Below are 16,910 nucleotides of genomic sequence, written 5' to 3' on the forward strand. Positions count from 1 at the left end.
TTAGTCACGTATAAGTAACATAACAGGACTTTAATACGAAATATACGAATAGGAATACTTAATTGTGGTCTACGCTTCACATCGGTACTGTTTCAGTGTTACACACCGTTACTTCCTCCGATAATATAATAGAGCCATGCCTCTGACATGGAATTGAATAGTAATCTTACTGAATAAATAAGCGTTTATTTTCGCCTAAGTTTGTTGCACGATTAAATGTATTTTTGCTATTTTGCTCTAGATGAAGTCTTATAATACCTTCTAATCTTATTTTATTCCGTTTGCCATAACCTTGGGGCACCTTCCTGTAACTGCGCCATGGCGATGGCTGGGGTTTCTCAATGTTTACGGTCCATGTCCAAAAAGGTAAGGATCATTTTGGACATATTTTGTATTATTGATGTAAGTAAGATGTTCGAATACATTTTTGTTGGCCGCTAATGTTTTCAGATCGTTGCTGGTACCACTCAGTTGCCATGTATAGTGCTGGCCCGAGGGAATTTCACCAGATCAAGAATACCTCAAGATGTAATGTTGATGTTACAATTTCACTACAAAATATAGAAGAATACAGTTAATGTACTTTTCTTTTCCTCCTTCTAGATTTTTGATGAGAGATCTAAAGAACACGAAAAATATGGAGGTGACCCAGAACAACCTCATAAATTGCATATTGTTACTCGCGTCAAAAGTGCTATTCGGAGGCCATATTGGGAAAAAGAACTGGTCAAAAGTTTTGGACTGCACAAGGTATTTAAACTCTACTAAAAGAAAAATAAATAAATACATATTTTTTCAAATTTAAACAGAAGGGGAAGTACAGCAGCTGAGGTTAAGCTTGACCAAAATTCATAAATTAAAAACATACTTGTGTACTGTGCTGATCCCCTTTTACACTTTCCATTCACTCCCCAAATAATCCTGTGATTTAGATCAGTAGCGCATGCAGGATGGTTCAAACCAGCATGTAGTAGTCCAGATTAGGGATGCCAAGACTATTAGGTTAATCAAAAACCGTGATTATTCAGGTCTCAATATTGTAAGAACCAAAAATAAATAAATTTTAGCCTCGAAAAGCATCTGCCAGCAGGTAATTCTGCCGCTGCCATTATCATAAAATAGTGTAACTAAATGTAAGATGGTCTATGCTCTCGGTCTTGTCACTTGTTGGTGATGAGTGAAGTTTAAATGTCACATATTGACAGCCTGACAACTCTAAAGACACAAGAGTACGCTCTAGGATAAAGCATACCATAACTCCTTCTATCGGCTTTTGAATTAAACATTCAGCATACATACATTACGTATTATGAATATATAAATAAAAAATATGAACTATATACTCAATATGATTTTCTATTTTCCTAATTTTAAAAGCAAAGCAGAAGTTAAGAACTTGCAGGACGCTTTACGCCGAAACATTTTGCACCGAATTAAAAAAACTCAACTATATTTTCATACACTGAATTTTAAACACTGGAACATAGTACAAACTTAATATTGAATCATTGTACTATGTTCCATAGAGTTTCATATTTTTAACTTGATTGGATGTTTAAGAAATTCAGTTCACATAATTAAAATGCAAAACATTTATTTACATAAGTTCAGAGTTAAATAAAAGCTTTGGAAATAAAAACTAAAAAATAACCTTCATAGTATTTTCTATGCTCCTTGGAAAATTCTACTCTTGTCATTCATCCAGACAAGGCACAGCTAAACACGTGCCTAATGTCAAGTTATGTGTTTTGGTTCAAGACATTTATCCAATCAGAAAGCAGAATGAGCTTTACAGGAGTCTCATTTTGGTTGCCAGTTTCAATACTGAAATGCAGTTTGTTTAAACGTGATCTGAACTTCACTAAAGCCCAGTCGCTGTAGCTCAGTGAAGGAATTCTGAAGATTTGACACGAGGCTTGGCCTGTCTCTGAAGTAGCTCAGTGGTAGAGTGCGCGTCTTCTGATCCTATGGTCAGCTCTCTCCTGTAGAGCGGTCAGATCCACTGGCCCACAGGTTGGCGGTGCGATCAAAGCAGCCTCAATGGAATACTGTCAGTGTCCTTGGGCAAGACGCTTAACCCGACTCGCCCCCAGTGTCTGCGAACAACGAGTGTGTAATTGTGTGTGTGACTGGTTCTTTGAGGTATAGCGAGTGCCTTGACGGTAGAAAAGCGCTAAATCAATGTGACCATTTAACGTTTTATTCTATATACTAATGATAAAAACAACATGAATAGCTTCAATATGCAGGTTCAGTTGTGATTGTAGTACCATTTTTAAAACCGTAATTGCCCAGAGTACACACAGTTCCTTTTAAATATTTCAACCAGCCTCTATTTAACACTGTAAATTGTGCAAAACTACTACCTATTACTCACAATTTTAACTAATGTGTCAAATGTATCTTGTGATTCTTTAAAGTTTGTCTGAGGATGAATAATAAGTGTAACATGCACCTTGTATTAAAAAGTTCCTGGTCTGGCTAGAAACTACCTGCCCCAAATCTGAGCTATGGCATTAGCACAAAGACGGAGCCATAAGTCACGGCCAGCTTTGTTTTTTGGCTCCTTCCCTTCAAAATGTTTCTTGCTGTAATTTTGCGTTGTTTGTTCCAGCTGTACAAACTTATTTCCATTTTCACTGTTTGTTCACTTGTAGATGCATGCCCCGGTAATTCATAAAAATACCCCTGCAGTCAATAGCCAGTTGAAATACATCAAGCACCTTATAAGGTAAGATTCTGTCACTGGAGAGTAACTGAAATGTAATTTTAAAATGTTTGGAGTTGTATTTGAACTTTATAAAACTAACACAAACATTTCATTGAACATCCTCATGAAGGATACAACCACTGAAGACCCCTTTTGGACTTCCTGCTGAGCAAGACATGGCTGACACATACATCAACTGTAACGGAGAACTGATCGTGAAGCGTCTGTTGCAGCCAGTGGAGCCCAAAGCTATTGATTCCTAGCACATTTTAATTTGTTCTGTAATTGTAAATGCTTAGACAAAGATTGCTATCAGCTATTAATAAACTGGATTGTATTTCAAGGTGCCATGACTTTTGAGTAAAGGAGCAAGCAATGTGTTTTTTGAAGCTCTATACACCATAATTGTATTCTAGGAGTTCTGACAAATTCAACAGCTCAAAATGATTTGCTAAATAAGAGACAAGGCTGTGGAGTTGTCATTTATGTATTTGTACAGAAAAGGCAAACGACACAGCTAATCTGACAATTTACTCCATGTCCTCCATTCTTTTTCACGCTCTAATAAAGCCTACGGGTGGAAAAATCCATTGAAAATTTTTTTAAAGATGGACATTAAACAATTTAGTGTAATGATAGAAAATGTCAGGGACATGAAGGATAACAGTCTACATGTTTTGAATGTTAAATAAGGTAGCCTTGAGACAAACCAGGGGGAGATCTTTAGTCATCTTCAGAGTCTGAATCAGAGCCATATTGTTGTCCTCTGATAGTCTTCTTTTCCACTTTTGTAAATTTAGTGGCTGACTTTTTAGTCTGTGTAGGAGGCTCCATCAAGTTGCCACTGTTAAAAAAACAAAAATTCAATAATGTAAAATTATCTTTTATTAATAAATCTAAAACAAACTCAAATCCTACCTGTAATTGATGACATCAGCACAGCCAAGTCTCCACTCAAGCATCTCTGTGGGAAACTCATCTGTATTACCCAGATCAGAAAAACCAACCACATAGTCCTTCGTTTTTCCATCTATCAGGAGAGCCAACGAGGGAATGACCTTGATACGAAGTCTCTCTGTCAGAAACGGCGCCTTCTCCACATTTAGTTTAAGGAATTTGGTCTCAATGTGCTTCTTAGCCAAGATGGACAGGTGTTTGTCAAGGATCTTGCATCTGTATTTCAAAAAGGGAATTTAGTTGTTCAGTAATAGACAATTTAATACCAAACCAACACAATGAAGTAAGGTATATGCATGTATGTGTAATACCTACCTGAAAGTAGAGTCTCTATAGAAATGGCAGACAACTTTTTTACTTTCTTTAACCTCACTGAAAAAGTCTCTTTCACTTGGGATTTCTCTGTATTCCCCATGACCTTTTGACAACCATTCCTTAAAATAGAAAGAAATAATAATATGATTATAGGGTTGTTAAGTCATGACATCCTAATTGGGTTTTTTTCTTCTTAAAAATTCCAGTCGTCAAAGTCAAAAGTCCTTATTTCTGCTGTTCATGTAGAATTGCTTTAAGACACTCACCTGCTTTTGTTTCTGGGCTTTTTTCAGAGTCTCCAGCCGTTTTTCTTTAAGCCTTTCTAATTCATCTTCCTCTAAGTCATTCAGTTTGCTCAGCTCTGCATCTACTTGCAACTCTACTTTTTCCAAAACTTTTGTTATAACATCGATAGGTTGATTGGCCATGGCTGGATGATTTCAATATAATCTGAAAGGAAAAGGTCACAAGGGAGAGAGATTGGGTCAATTACTGTACATGGGGTACCTGAGTTTTTTTTTTAATGTAAATTAGTAAATGTTGCATTTTCCCTCAAATGGTATATAGTGAAAGCAGGACTGCAGCATGACTAGTATTTGATTTGATTTATTTGCCATAAAGTGCATGAACATAACATAAACAAATGGTTGTAAACACATATATCGATATATCGATATATATATATATATATATATATATATATATATATATAGATATAGATATAGATATATAGATATAGATATAGATATAGATATAGATATATCGATATAGATATAGATATAGATATATCGATATATATATCGATATATCGATATATCTATATCGATATATCGATATAGATATCTCGATATATATATCGATATATCGATATATATATATCGATATATCGATATATATATCTCGATATATATATCTATATATATATCTATATATATATATATATATAGATATATATATCGATATATATATATATATATAGATATATCGATATATATATATATATATATATATCGATATCTATATATCGATATATATATATCGATATATATATATATCGATATATATCTATATATCGATATATATCTATATATATATATATATATATATATATATATATAGATATATCACATGGAAATACAATTTAAAAAGCCAGGAGAACACAAAAAAGCGCAAGCACTTATTTCCATTGTGATCCTTGTATAATAAGTAATTAAGTATTAAACAGAAAGTAAGAGCTGAATGCATTGCTCCTAATGGTTGGCTTGGGTGGTCCACCTCAGCTTTACCCAAATACTGAGGTCAGCAAAAACACTAAGATTCTTTGGTAAACTTCTTATGAATATGGCACTTTCTGGAAAGGCTATTCATAAAGCTCAATCAATGATCTTATGTGTGTGTCTAGGGATTAATTTATTGGACACTAGATAACTCTCAAATCAACCAATATGAGCTGAAAAGTTTACAGTACAATAGTGTTATAACTGAACAGCTGAGTAAGCCACCAAGTTCAATTGCTTCACATAACAGAAAATGATTAAATAAATCCCAATACAAACAAATAAAAACATAAATAATCATTACAACATAGACTTTAACAGAAGAGTGCAGGTAAAATCCTGTCATTACTATGGACAGTGACGAGCCTGCTGCTGTCACAGGCCTTTCATATCCAGACAAAGCCCCGGGACAAGCAGTTAGCCTAGCATGCTAACTTACACTGCTACTTCTTATATTGAATCGTTCTAAACGCCATAAATTCAGACTTGTCTCTATATTCTTCATTCTAGCTTGACATATTACTTTTATAATATTTGGCTGTTGGTAATATTTGATTAACCTGTCACTGCATTTGCTAGCACTAGCTAGGTTAGCTTGCTGTTAGCTATCATTTTCTACTGGACCGCTAGCAAACAGAAAGCTTCGAGCACAGAGTAATGTGTTCAGTTTTCCGCAAAGCGCGATGACATGTATTTTATTCAACAGTGCTAATATGTACTAATATTCATCAAAAGCAAGGGAACAAATGATACATACCTGTGCGCTACTCTTCGGATCCGTGAGGAAATGGCCCAACGACGATGGGACCGAACTATGGGGACCGAACACGGAAGATGCGCCACAGCTAGGTACATGAGAATTTTGTATTTCGTTTTTTTTCAAAAGGGTCAGATATACAATTGATTTACACAGTCAGAAAGGTCATGGTAACCAGAGTGTAATACTTTTATAATAATTCAATTATCCCCAAAAACAAGGGAGATATTCAGGTTTTAATGTGTCCTCACATTTCAACCAAAAAGCTGCGACCGCTGACCCCTGCTGGCAGTGGTCAGTACTGCTGCTGTGGCAGGGGTCACGTGTGTGTGCGAACACCATGGAGACAGTGTTACTGGATACATGCAGGGAACCACAGCATATTATTTTCTGTCTTATATGTCAAAACGTTATTGAAGGGGTTTCATTAAATGTTGATATTCCAAGTTATAAATGTATTAATTAAGGAGGTAACAGTCTTACATCTGAACTTTCTGGGCATGTATTTTCACAAAAAATGTTGCAACCTGTATAATTTCATTCAGTTAGGCAAGCAACAAGCATTTTGAATGAGGCCATGCAAATATTTATGACCCGACGGCCGACTTGGACCTCCCGGGAGTAGATTCCTCAACTAGACAAGCAATATTGGGGACGCTAAAAACATACTTAACTTAATCAGTTTGTTAATTTGTTGTATTGGATTACAAATCTTCAGTACTTTAGGGTGACAAATGGTGTTTTTCAGCATTTCAGTGAAGTACATTTTCAAAACATTCTCCTCCTTTTATATTGCAGTGAATCATCATGGGAAGATCAGTTGGCATGACTTAGGTGGTGCTTGACAGTTGTAGCACAATTTCGATCGATGGTATTGGTTTGTGTCGCAAGAGGAGCAATTGGCAGGAATTGCCAGGAATTGGCCCAAAAGAAGGAGACCTTCACACCTTCCCTGGACAGAGAGAGTATCAAATAGAAGATGCTATATAGACTATCCCCCTAATCAGATGTTCCAGATAATATGCTTTGCCGCAGAGAGGCTGTCAGAAGCCAATGTTGTGACACTGCAAAGAAGATTCAGCCCATTCCATTGCTAATTGTATTGCTATGAGTTCTGTGGTGAAGACAGAAAGATGATCCGTTAGCCTCTTCTTAACCGCTATTTCAAGGTCAGGTATGAAAAAAGCAGCACCTGTTCGGTCACTCTCAGGATCTTTAGATCCATCGGTATAAATAAACACATCCTCAGAGTGCAGTGCCTTTTTAGTTTTTCATTTAAGTTTGTGATGTAAACTAATATCAATAGGAGCCGGAATAAACTTTTAAGGAACTATGGTTGGCAAACCCACCGAAGGGTTTGAGTTAAAATCACTCAATTGAGCAATTGCATTTCCTACCTAGCAAAAACAATGAAAGTCAGTCTTATTGTGTTCCCAACATTCTTTAAGAATTCTCTTCACTGGATATGTGCCCGTATGTCCCTGTACATTTACCCAGTAAAGCTAACATAAACTTTAACCTCCTGAACTGTAGTTGCATTTCTCCCTTTTCAACCAGCATTGCAGAGACAGGGGAAGTCAAAAGCCCTGTAAGGCCTATGTAAGGCTCGGGCTTGTACTACATCAATTTACTTTCAGCTGAAGACATGCAAGCAATACAATAGTTGAACTCAATGGCTGCTCTGCTCTAGGACAATGTGCCTGACTCCACCTGCAAGTGGCTTACTGACTTCCTGACAGATCGGAGGCAGTGGTGCGGTTAGGGAAGAATTTCTCAGATACTCCACAGGAGTTCCACAGGGCTATGTACTTTCTCCTCTGCTCTTCTCCATGTACACAAACTGCTGCACCTCCAGCCATGACTCTTTAAAACTGATCAAGTTTGCGGACGACACCACCCTCATCGGGCTCCTCTCGGACGGGGATGAGTCTGTCTACAAGGGGGAGGTGGACCGGCCGGTGTCCTGGTGCAGCGGTAACAACCTGGAGTTCAACGCCCAGAAGACAGTGGAGATGATCGTGGACTTCAGGGAAATCACAGTTCCCAGCCCCCCCTCACTCTGACTGACTCTGCCAACACCACTGTGGACTCCCTCCGCTTCCTCAGCACCACCATCACCCAGGACCTCAAGTGGGAGCCCACCATCAGCTCCCTCATCAAGAAGGCCCAGCAGAGGATGTACTTCCTGCGGCAGCTGAGGAAAGCCAAGCAGAGAAGGAACAGAGGAGAGACAGAGAAGGAACAGAGGAGAGACAGAGAAGGAACAGAGGAGAGACAGAGGAGAGACAGAGAAGGAACAGAGGAGAGACAGAGAAGGAACAGAGGAGAGACAGAGAAGGAACAGAGGAGAGACAGAGGAGAGACAGAGAAGGAACAGAGGAGAGACAGAGAAGGAACAGAGGAGAGACAGAGAAGGAACAGAGGAGAGACAGAGAAGGAACAGAGGAGAGACAGAGGAGAGACAGAGAAGGAACAGAGGAGAGACAGAGAAGGAACAGAGGAGAGACAGAGAAGGAACAGAGGAGAGACAGAGAATGAACAGAGGAGAGACAGAAAGAGACAGAGGAGGGACAGAGGACATATTGCACATAGAGGAGCCAAAGCCTTGACTCGTTTTAAATCTGGGGCAAACTTGTGTGAGGGACACAGAGGCAGAGATTAACCCAGTGTTGGCACTGGGCATTTTATTGTTGCTCAAAATGTCTGCCATGCCTAATGTCCCCCCAAACAGGCACACCCACTTTGAGTGTTACTTGAGTACTTGAGACAATAGGAAATGGCTAAGAAGACTAGGGTGTGCAGGTGAACAGGTAGACAGGAAGGACAACCTGATTTTGTTTAGGACAAAAAAGGTGCTCTCCGCATCATAGATAATAATGACTTAGACAATGCAATCGATAACACAGTTGACAGTTTATTTACAAAAACTTTAAAAACTTACAAACGTTCACAGCTTAAGGTCTTTAGGCACCAGCCAGTAAGGAAATGGAAACACACAGATCTATTAATTTTGGCCATTCCCTTTAGAATTGTAACAGAGAAAGTAAATATCTTTGAATTACATTCATAATTATTTATCGGGCATAACATTTGATCAGCATTTGTTTCATTAGTGTTGTTACAGAATTGTCACCTGATCAAAAGAAAAATAATCACCTCTCCAATTTTAACTTGGTTGAAATACAAGGAAATAGTCAAGATTTCTTTCTACATGTGCTATACACAGGTGAGATACAGATGGAAACGTAGTGTAAATCTGGCATATATTCCATATTAAGTTTATAAAATGTACTCCAATATAAACGCTGTAGGAAACGGTATAGGTCTTGAAAGGACATCTTAATTATTTGCTGAAATAAAATGCATAGGCTAATTATTGATTGCCATAGCACCTGAAAAAAAACAGTTTTAGCTCAACAGTTCTAATAAATGACTACTTGACCTTAGTGAATGAAGCGCTTTGGCCAATGTCTGACTTCCACAGAAAGAAGAGGAAACATTCAGAAACTTAATTAAAAAGATTTACAATTTTAGAAGATTGTTACTAAGTTACCAACTTTACACGTAAAGAAATACAGGACTTAAAACATTTACAAGTTTTTACACTATTTACACACAGTTTGGCACTTCATAAAAAAAAAAAAAATAACTTGCTAAAGCAGCTGTAGGCTTGTTACTTTTATTTTTTGTCAGAGTAGTAAAACATCACTTATTATTCATACTAAGTGATGGAGTGACTAAACCAATTAAAAGAGATACATTTTAAAATACTGTGCATTACAATTTTCAGAAGTCAACACACAAACAAATGTAAAACCCCTCACAGTACAAAATTGCCAAAAACAATATAGAAACAATGGCATGTCATGGAGAGTACTAAAAGAGTAAAAATCTTTTGGGGAGAGATTGCACATATAAAACTTCATATATTTTAGAAAATTGATACATTATTTTACAAAGTGCTAAATCTGTATAACGCTGTAAAAAAAGAATTTTGATAGATGAATTGCCAGCATTTGTCATTCTTAGCAGGAGGAAACGTTGCCATACAATCATTAACTTTGGCAGCATTTATTCTTTTACACTTGTTTCTTGATCACTGGTTTTCGGTTTATGAGCAGTTGGCCAATAGGAGAACCCGTAACTCAAACTGGCAGCACACCTCTTTGAGCAAAATGTACTTTACCAAAGTCAGTCTGGCACTGTGGATGTCCATACGGTGCCAGTGGGCTTCACCGCCACTTCTTTTTTTTTACACAACCTTGAGCGTGCTTCCGTATGTTTGCTGCAGAACAACCTGAACGTTGTCTACGATAAAGTCAAAAGCCATGCTCCAGACGGACTCCACCGACAGTTTCATGAGCCTGAAAATTGTCACAATTAAATCAACGGAGAAAACCACTGAACAATTCTGTGGAAAGTACATACCTTTTCATGTATTTTATGACCAAATCCAACTTCTCCAGATCCTTGTCCTCAATTAGATCAGTACAGTATTTCACAACTTGAAGTATGTCCTCCTCCATGGGTTCTATTAAACGTGCAAAAGTACTATTAGAAATGCCATTTGCCAGGGTATAATGTCCACAGGTTTTTTGTTGTCGTTTTTTTTTTCTTACCCGTGATTGTAGTGACCCATTCCCGCATAAGGGTTTTAATGTCTGTCCATTCAAAGGCTCCAGCCAGTGTCGGAGGAGCACGAGACACACCCGTAGTCTCTGTGATGTTTTGCTTCGACGAACATTTTTCAGTCTAAGGGAACAACACGAGTTTAAGCCTGTAAACTACAATGTTCATTAAAATCAACTGTTCTATGAAATCACCTTAAGCCTGTCAACTGGTTCCCCCAACTTAAGTGGAGCTGGAAGGACTTTAGCTGGACTGATGATCAAAGGCTGCTTCTTAAGGGGAGATGGGCCATTTTTGATTGGACTTATGTTGTTCTTCCTCTTGTATTGCCTCTTAACGCGAACAGGACCGACTCCTGTCCGCTTCAGCTGCAACAATGGATTTCTTACCTCTGCTGCAGAAATCACAGAGGCATGTGCTCAACAAGACGACCTAACAAACACCTATTAAACACATTTTTATTAACTTACATGCATGATCGTTTTGATTGGTTGTCGTTTGGCTATAGGCAGACTTTATCTCATCCTGCAGCTCCTTGGGTAGAGCCTCAAAGACCTCCGGGTCGATCTATAGAGATAATATAAGGGTAATTGTCAAAAAGACTTCAGTTAAAGACATATTATTTTGAAAAGACCTGCCCACCTGTGAGAAGTTGGGCAGTTCTAAAACAATGCCCGTGTTTTCTGGGTGATTTGGTATTTGTAGTATTAGTTTGCCTGCAGGTAGGGAAGACTTTGCCGGGTCAGATGGCGGATTATGAGGAGAAGGGAAAAGGGGCTTTGGAAAAGTAGGCTGTTTATTTGTGGAAATGTCACCATTTAATTTCCCTTCTCGAAAAGTCCAAGATTGTTCCACTTGTTCACGAAGTTCTGCGGGCAACGCTTCTAATACAGAACGATCCACCTGGGGTAGTATACAGAAAATATAAGTAGTAAAAGGCAATTTGTGTGTCGGAATATTTCTAGAAGAATGCCTACTTGAGAAGGAGAGGGAACTTCAATGCTTAATCTAAGGTGTGATTGAGGATCATTTAGAGCTTGCCCTTTGCTTGTTTCAGGAACTGGCTCGACAGAAGAGACAGGAGCTGAGGATGTCTCTTGAGGCATTATCGTGGTGTTTTCACATGTAGCTGCTGCATCTAGAACAATTATAACAAACTGTATCTTGTTACATACAAACAGATAGTAAAGCCTCCCAAATGGAACAGACCTGCTTTGGGACAGTGTGCTTCGAGTCCCTGTCGTGTGAACAAGTCTTTGATGGAGCGTGTGTGATAATCTGGAGTCACAGAGTTATTTCCTTCAAGCAGCTGGACCTGGATTCCAACTCCTCTCAGATCTTGGACCTGCAGCTTCATTGCGTGGAAAAGCTTAATGATAGCCGTTGCAATAAGTTGACCCTTATCAGTAGACTGAGCCAGCAATACACTCCTATTAGATAACAGAAAATGCATAACCATTTGATTTCATTGCTACAAGGAGACAAAATCCTTGCAATTAACTGGTGGAGACTTGCCTGGCTATATTGTCACAAATGCCATGACCTCCATATTTAGCAGGCTCCATTGGAGCTCCCACTTTGCGAATCATGACTTTAAGAGTTATTTTACGGCCCCGTAGCCCAGCTACCTTCAATCTTTTTTCAACTTCCATGGATAAATTTGTTAGAAAGCACTCGGCCTCATCAATCTGCAGTAACAATGAAAGGAAAACATTCATGTTTAGGCTTAAGGTGATAATACAGCAGGAGACTTACCCTGGTGAAGCGTATGTTGTAGTTCATTTCAGCAGAGACTGACTTGCGTTCCTTTTCAAAACGAACAGGTCTATCATCCAAGCCTCGGCAAAAACGGAAAAGTGTTTGGCCTGTTCTTGGTCCAAACTTCTTTTGAAGTATAGACAGAGACACCTGTTGAAGATCTCCACAAGACCGGATCCCTATTGCAGCAAGTTTCCTGCTCAAAGCAGGCCCAACACCTAGAGAAAAATGTGTTTACCTTTTTGGAACAAGTCTAGTATATGGACATTAAAATAGAAATAAATAGTTATACCTGGTAAGCTAGTTACTGCTAAATCTCTGATGAAATCATCTACTTCTTCAGGTTTCAGAAAATATTGCCCATTAGGCTTGGCTCTACGTGTTGACAACCTTGCCAGCAGAATGTTGGAACCTTGCACAAAGCAAAAAGACTGCATTAATAAAAATTTTGCTCCAACTAAAACAACAAACAACATTTTGCTCCAATAGTGAACCCTTACCCATTCCAACTGAGGCGCAACATCCAGTTTTCTCCTTGATATCAGCCCTCATGGCACTGGCAAGATCATGGGGGCTTAGTTCCAGCTCTTTAATCACTGAAGTGGCATCTATCAAGACCTCATCACAGCTCAAAGCCTCTATGTCATGAGTATAACTGGAGAACAAGAACAGGTTGATCCAATATATTAACCCCCCCAATAAAAATATTGTATTTATTCTTACCTTGCTAAAGTCTCATACATTGTGAGAGCCACTTCTTTATAGGCATCAAAGTCATAAGGAACAGATTGTAATAATGGACACAACTGTTTAGCTTTGCCAAAAAACATCCCGTTCTTTACACCTGCCTGCCTATTATACACAGCAGACAAAAAAAATATATATATATACATTTTAAATTGAATGCATTTATAAATATATATGCTGTATTTGCAATTTAAAAAAAAAAAAAAAAAAAAAAAAAAGAAGTTTACCTTGCCTCATAACTACAGGATGCAATCTCTGCCATAGAGAGAGCAGTGGCATCCTGTTCAACATTAGTAAGCCTGTCAGGCATCTCTAGAGAAGGAGTTCTGTGTAGATCCCCATCTTCCTCTCCTAAGACAGAAAAAACAAACTTTATTTTAGGCACACACGTAATGAATGTTGGGCATAAAACACATTCTGGACAACTCACTGTGTTGAATGTGATTATGTTTGCCTTCATAGTATTTCTTTTCCAGCTGAGGGTTGGTGCCAGGCCTCAGGGGCACTCTGCCCTGTCCCAGATTACTGGTCACAGCTACTGGCTTGCCTACAAGAAGAAAATAGCAGCACTACTTTTGTTAAAACATAAAATAATAATTATAGGTATTCTTTAGTTTATTCTGAGGAACTTGCCTTTTAGTTCCGGACGATGCCGGATGCCAACCGATACAAAAAAGCAATCCATGTCAACATGAAATATACATGACTTAACAGTTATAGGTGAACCTGAAAATGAATACAATATATCTTTATGTGATAAGAATATACAACAACATAGTGATGAAATAATTAGTGTATACCTTGGCTGGCACAAGTGCCTTGGCTTTTTATTTTTCTTAGCCGATCCGTCGCAGGAAATGAAGGCGTACCTGATGTTCTCCTTTTACAATGAAGCTCATTGACATATTCAGAAAATGCAGTCCTCCAGGTTGAGATCTGATGTAAACGTGAACGCGAGTAGAACTCAGAAATCAAATTATCTGTTTGAGCCTGCAACTGAGAGGAGCACTTTGACAATGTGTTCTCAGTAAAGGAATGTTTTTTCTTAACTGAAGACCGGCCAGGTACATTTTGGTGACTCCCATTCAATCGAGGCACACATGCATTTTCTTGACAAGAATCACCATTGACACTTTTCTCAGGGTCTTGTGAAGATGAAGATGTAATTTTTATAGCTTTGGGTTCCTTCTTATTTACAGCATCAACACAATGCTGATCCTGTGATTTAAAGTCCTTTTCAGAAGGACTTTCAGGACTATGAGGAAAATCATAAGGATCCAATTTTGTATGGGGACCTATTGAAGTTAGATGATGTTTGTAGCCTGGGCTTCTGGTCTTGCTTTCAAACAAGTACAAGTCAGAGGGCTCAGTTACAGGGGAGAGGTCCTCCTGTCTTAAGGCACCGTTATTGAGGCTAATGTGTCCATTTGTCAGAGGGACTTCCCTCAACAGTGAAGAAACGTCATGTCCATTTCTGCAATTCATAAACAATGACAAAAATCCTATTAATATTTAATGACTGAATTCACTCATTGTGCAAAAGCAAATATCAAATTAAAAAACTTACATTTTAGCTTCCACACCATTCTGACATCTGAGTGAGTTCATCTGAGGTTGTGGGTGACCAAGTCTCTTGTCCTGAGGTTCACTGGAACTAAACTGCAGTTGTAAACAAGCACAGTTTTAGGTATAACATTTTTGTGGCAAGTATTTAATGACTGTGGCAGAAAATGATTTTGACTGACGTTTGGTTGAGGTAGGGTTTGGAAGGGATCAACAACATTTGCATCTTGACAAACATTTATCCCTGTGAAAAGAACACCTTTGCTTTTAGCATACAGTTGGTATTGTAGATATGGAAGTAGTCGCCCAGCCTTGAGACTGAAAATATAAAAACATACAGTATTTGTTAAAAAAAAAGAATACTATAATATCCCCATTACTAAAACTGAGCACACCTGTCAGTGATCCACTCTGGCCGGATAACTTTTTCCCCTTTAAGATCCTGAATCTTGCTGTTGGGTAAATTATTTGCAATAATATGAGTGGTTTTGGAGCGACTGAAGTAAACATGGAATTGACCACCATGTAGCATCATCAGTCTGCGCAACTCATCTGCACTCGGATCTGTCATTAAAAAAAAAGTACATTCATATGTGAAAATCCACAGATTTAGTTAAATAAAGCAATTCAGAGAGTGACTAAATACAAATTAAAATTGTATACCCGTGTAACCATTAACATAGATTGCAATTCCACTGAAAATAGTTGAAGAAGTGCCTTCCTTCTGCTTTTCTCTGGGGGCAGCCAGTTTAAACTGTTCATCCAGCTTGGACACTTTGGCAGCCATATAGCCACCCTGCAAGTGAAGGAGCAAACACAAGTATGAGCACATCATTGTGGAAAAAGTAACTGCATGTAAATGATCTTCTTTGAAGAATTGTCATGAATAGATCACTCACCCTCGCAGCCCAGCCATTATCATCACCTGCTTTAGACTTCTTTTTCATCCATCCATCTCGACTCATAATGAGCTTCCTGAAAGAGTCAAACTCGATTCAACGATGAAACTTTTGACATAAGTGAATAGTCAGATGTCTCTAAAACATTTAAAAAGACCAACTCAAAGTTGAGATCTCAAAGTTTAGATGATGCGATGTTTACTGTGGATGTGTTGTGACATAAACGATGTGAGCAGCTGAAGCCAAAGACATTCCCGGGCAAATAAACGAGGAGTTTAGTTTGACCACAAACGCTAAATGCTAACATCAGCCTGATAGACCGAGTACTTGATGCTTGGCGAGTCATGCGTGTCCCCCATGTCCCGCATGTCCCGCATGTCCCCTGCCACCACGACCCCACTGCAATAACATCAAGTCACTTGAAGCAGGCGGAATACCAATTGTAGCGTGCTGCATTGACTGGTTACAAAATGCAAACGTGCCACACATCGGTCTCAACTCTGACTCTTCACTTGTGCTGAGAGCAGGCAGAACAACCCCCACGTTGAGAAGCTCGGTCACATAAATGACTTGTTCTAACCTTACCTTTTATTATGTGAATCACAGCTTGTTAGCCACAGATTTCTTTCTGCAGACACAGGTACAATCCAAGTGCGCGGTGATAAAACAACGTGAGCCCTCCACACTGTTAACTCGATCCCCCAATCCTCGTTTTGGTTACAACAAAACAACTTCCAGTGAACCGAAGTGCCCTTATTTTGTCACGCTGCAACGCCATGTCAGTATTATCGTCCACCTTCCAGTCCTTTAGCTCTGCCGCCTGTTCTGCTGCTTTCCTTTTCTACACAAGTAACGCACACAACCCAAACACTTCCGACATTTTCTAAATAAAACACTCTCCATCAGATTATAAAATGTACATGTTCATCAATAAAGGCACTATAACTACTGTTTCTACGGGTTGTTGTTTTCGATACTGTCGCCACTGTTGCATGTCCATATTATTGATTTTATAAAAAACAAAGACCATACATATGAGACACTTATTGTGTAGTAACAGTTGTACTTCCGGTCATGGTGTACCTTTAGCTTGACTTGAGCTTTCCGGACCGCTGGTTTCCCTCGGTTTGCTGCCACTATGCGGTGAGCAAGTGCACGTCGCCTCAACTGACACGGTCATTTCGGATCAGGGCATGACTTTTCTTTTCTCCATTATCACGGTTTCTCTTTGTGTGGAACTGGCTCAGCTAACGTGCTAGTTGTGTGCAACGCAAAGGCGGGTGCGCCTCGTCTTGCCT

The 16,910-nt window shown here is 38.7% G+C and overlaps 3 protein-coding genes across 3 annotated transcripts; 1 reads left to right on the forward strand and 2 right to left on the reverse strand.

Annotated features, from left to right (window-relative positions):
• Positions 1-213: 213 nt before the first annotated feature.
• On the forward strand, positions 214-3,065 carry mrpl30 (mitochondrial ribosomal protein L30). Its single transcript, XM_072444749.1, has 5 exons — positions 214-366; positions 451-528; positions 604-750; positions 2,658-2,731; positions 2,841-3,065. Exons 1-5 carry the CDS (start codon positions 319-321, stop codon positions 2,971-2,973), a joined length of 480 nt encoding a protein of 159 aa, XP_072300850.1. The 5' UTR covers positions 214-318; the 3' UTR covers positions 2,974-3,065.
• On the reverse strand, positions 2,814-6,089 carry txndc9 (thioredoxin domain containing 9). Its single transcript, XM_072444747.1, has 5 exons — positions 6,017-6,089; positions 4,249-4,432; positions 3,983-4,101; positions 3,629-3,883; positions 2,814-3,554 (listed from the first exon to the last, which is right to left on the reverse strand). Exons 2-5 carry the CDS (start codon positions 4,408-4,410, stop codon positions 3,434-3,436), a joined length of 657 nt encoding a protein of 218 aa, XP_072300848.1. The 5' UTR covers positions 4,411-4,432; positions 6,017-6,089; the 3' UTR covers positions 2,814-3,433.
• Positions 6,090-8,910: 2,821 nt separating this feature from the next.
• Positions 8,911-16,464, reverse strand: rev1 (REV1 DNA directed polymerase). Its single transcript, XM_072444750.1, is given in 23 exon segments — positions 8,911-10,380; positions 10,445-10,547; positions 10,636-10,768; positions 10,840-11,039; positions 11,116-11,212; positions 11,288-11,548; positions 11,623-11,783; positions 11,855-12,075; positions 12,161-12,333; positions 12,401-12,621; positions 12,696-12,815; positions 12,904-13,058; positions 13,127-13,255; positions 13,378-13,501; positions 13,581-13,697; positions 13,784-13,876; positions 13,951-14,624; positions 14,718-14,835; positions 14,838-15,031; positions 15,109-15,277; positions 15,377-15,509; positions 15,613-15,688; positions 16,198-16,464. Coding segments are annotated over 22 exon segments (3,774 nt in total). The 5' UTR covers positions 15,679-15,688; positions 16,198-16,464; the 3' UTR covers positions 8,911-10,268.
• Between the last annotated feature and the right edge of the window lie 446 nt (positions 16,465-16,910).

The sequence above is a fragment of the Eucyclogobius newberryi genome, unplaced genomic scaffold (assembly GCF_026437365.1).
Source record: "Eucyclogobius newberryi isolate DKJ021-1_F unplaced genomic scaffold, fEucNew1.0.hap1 SCAF_14, whole genome shotgun sequence".
In the NCBI taxonomy this organism is placed as follows: domain Eukaryota; kingdom Metazoa; phylum Chordata; class Actinopteri; order Gobiiformes; family Gobiidae; genus Eucyclogobius; species Eucyclogobius newberryi.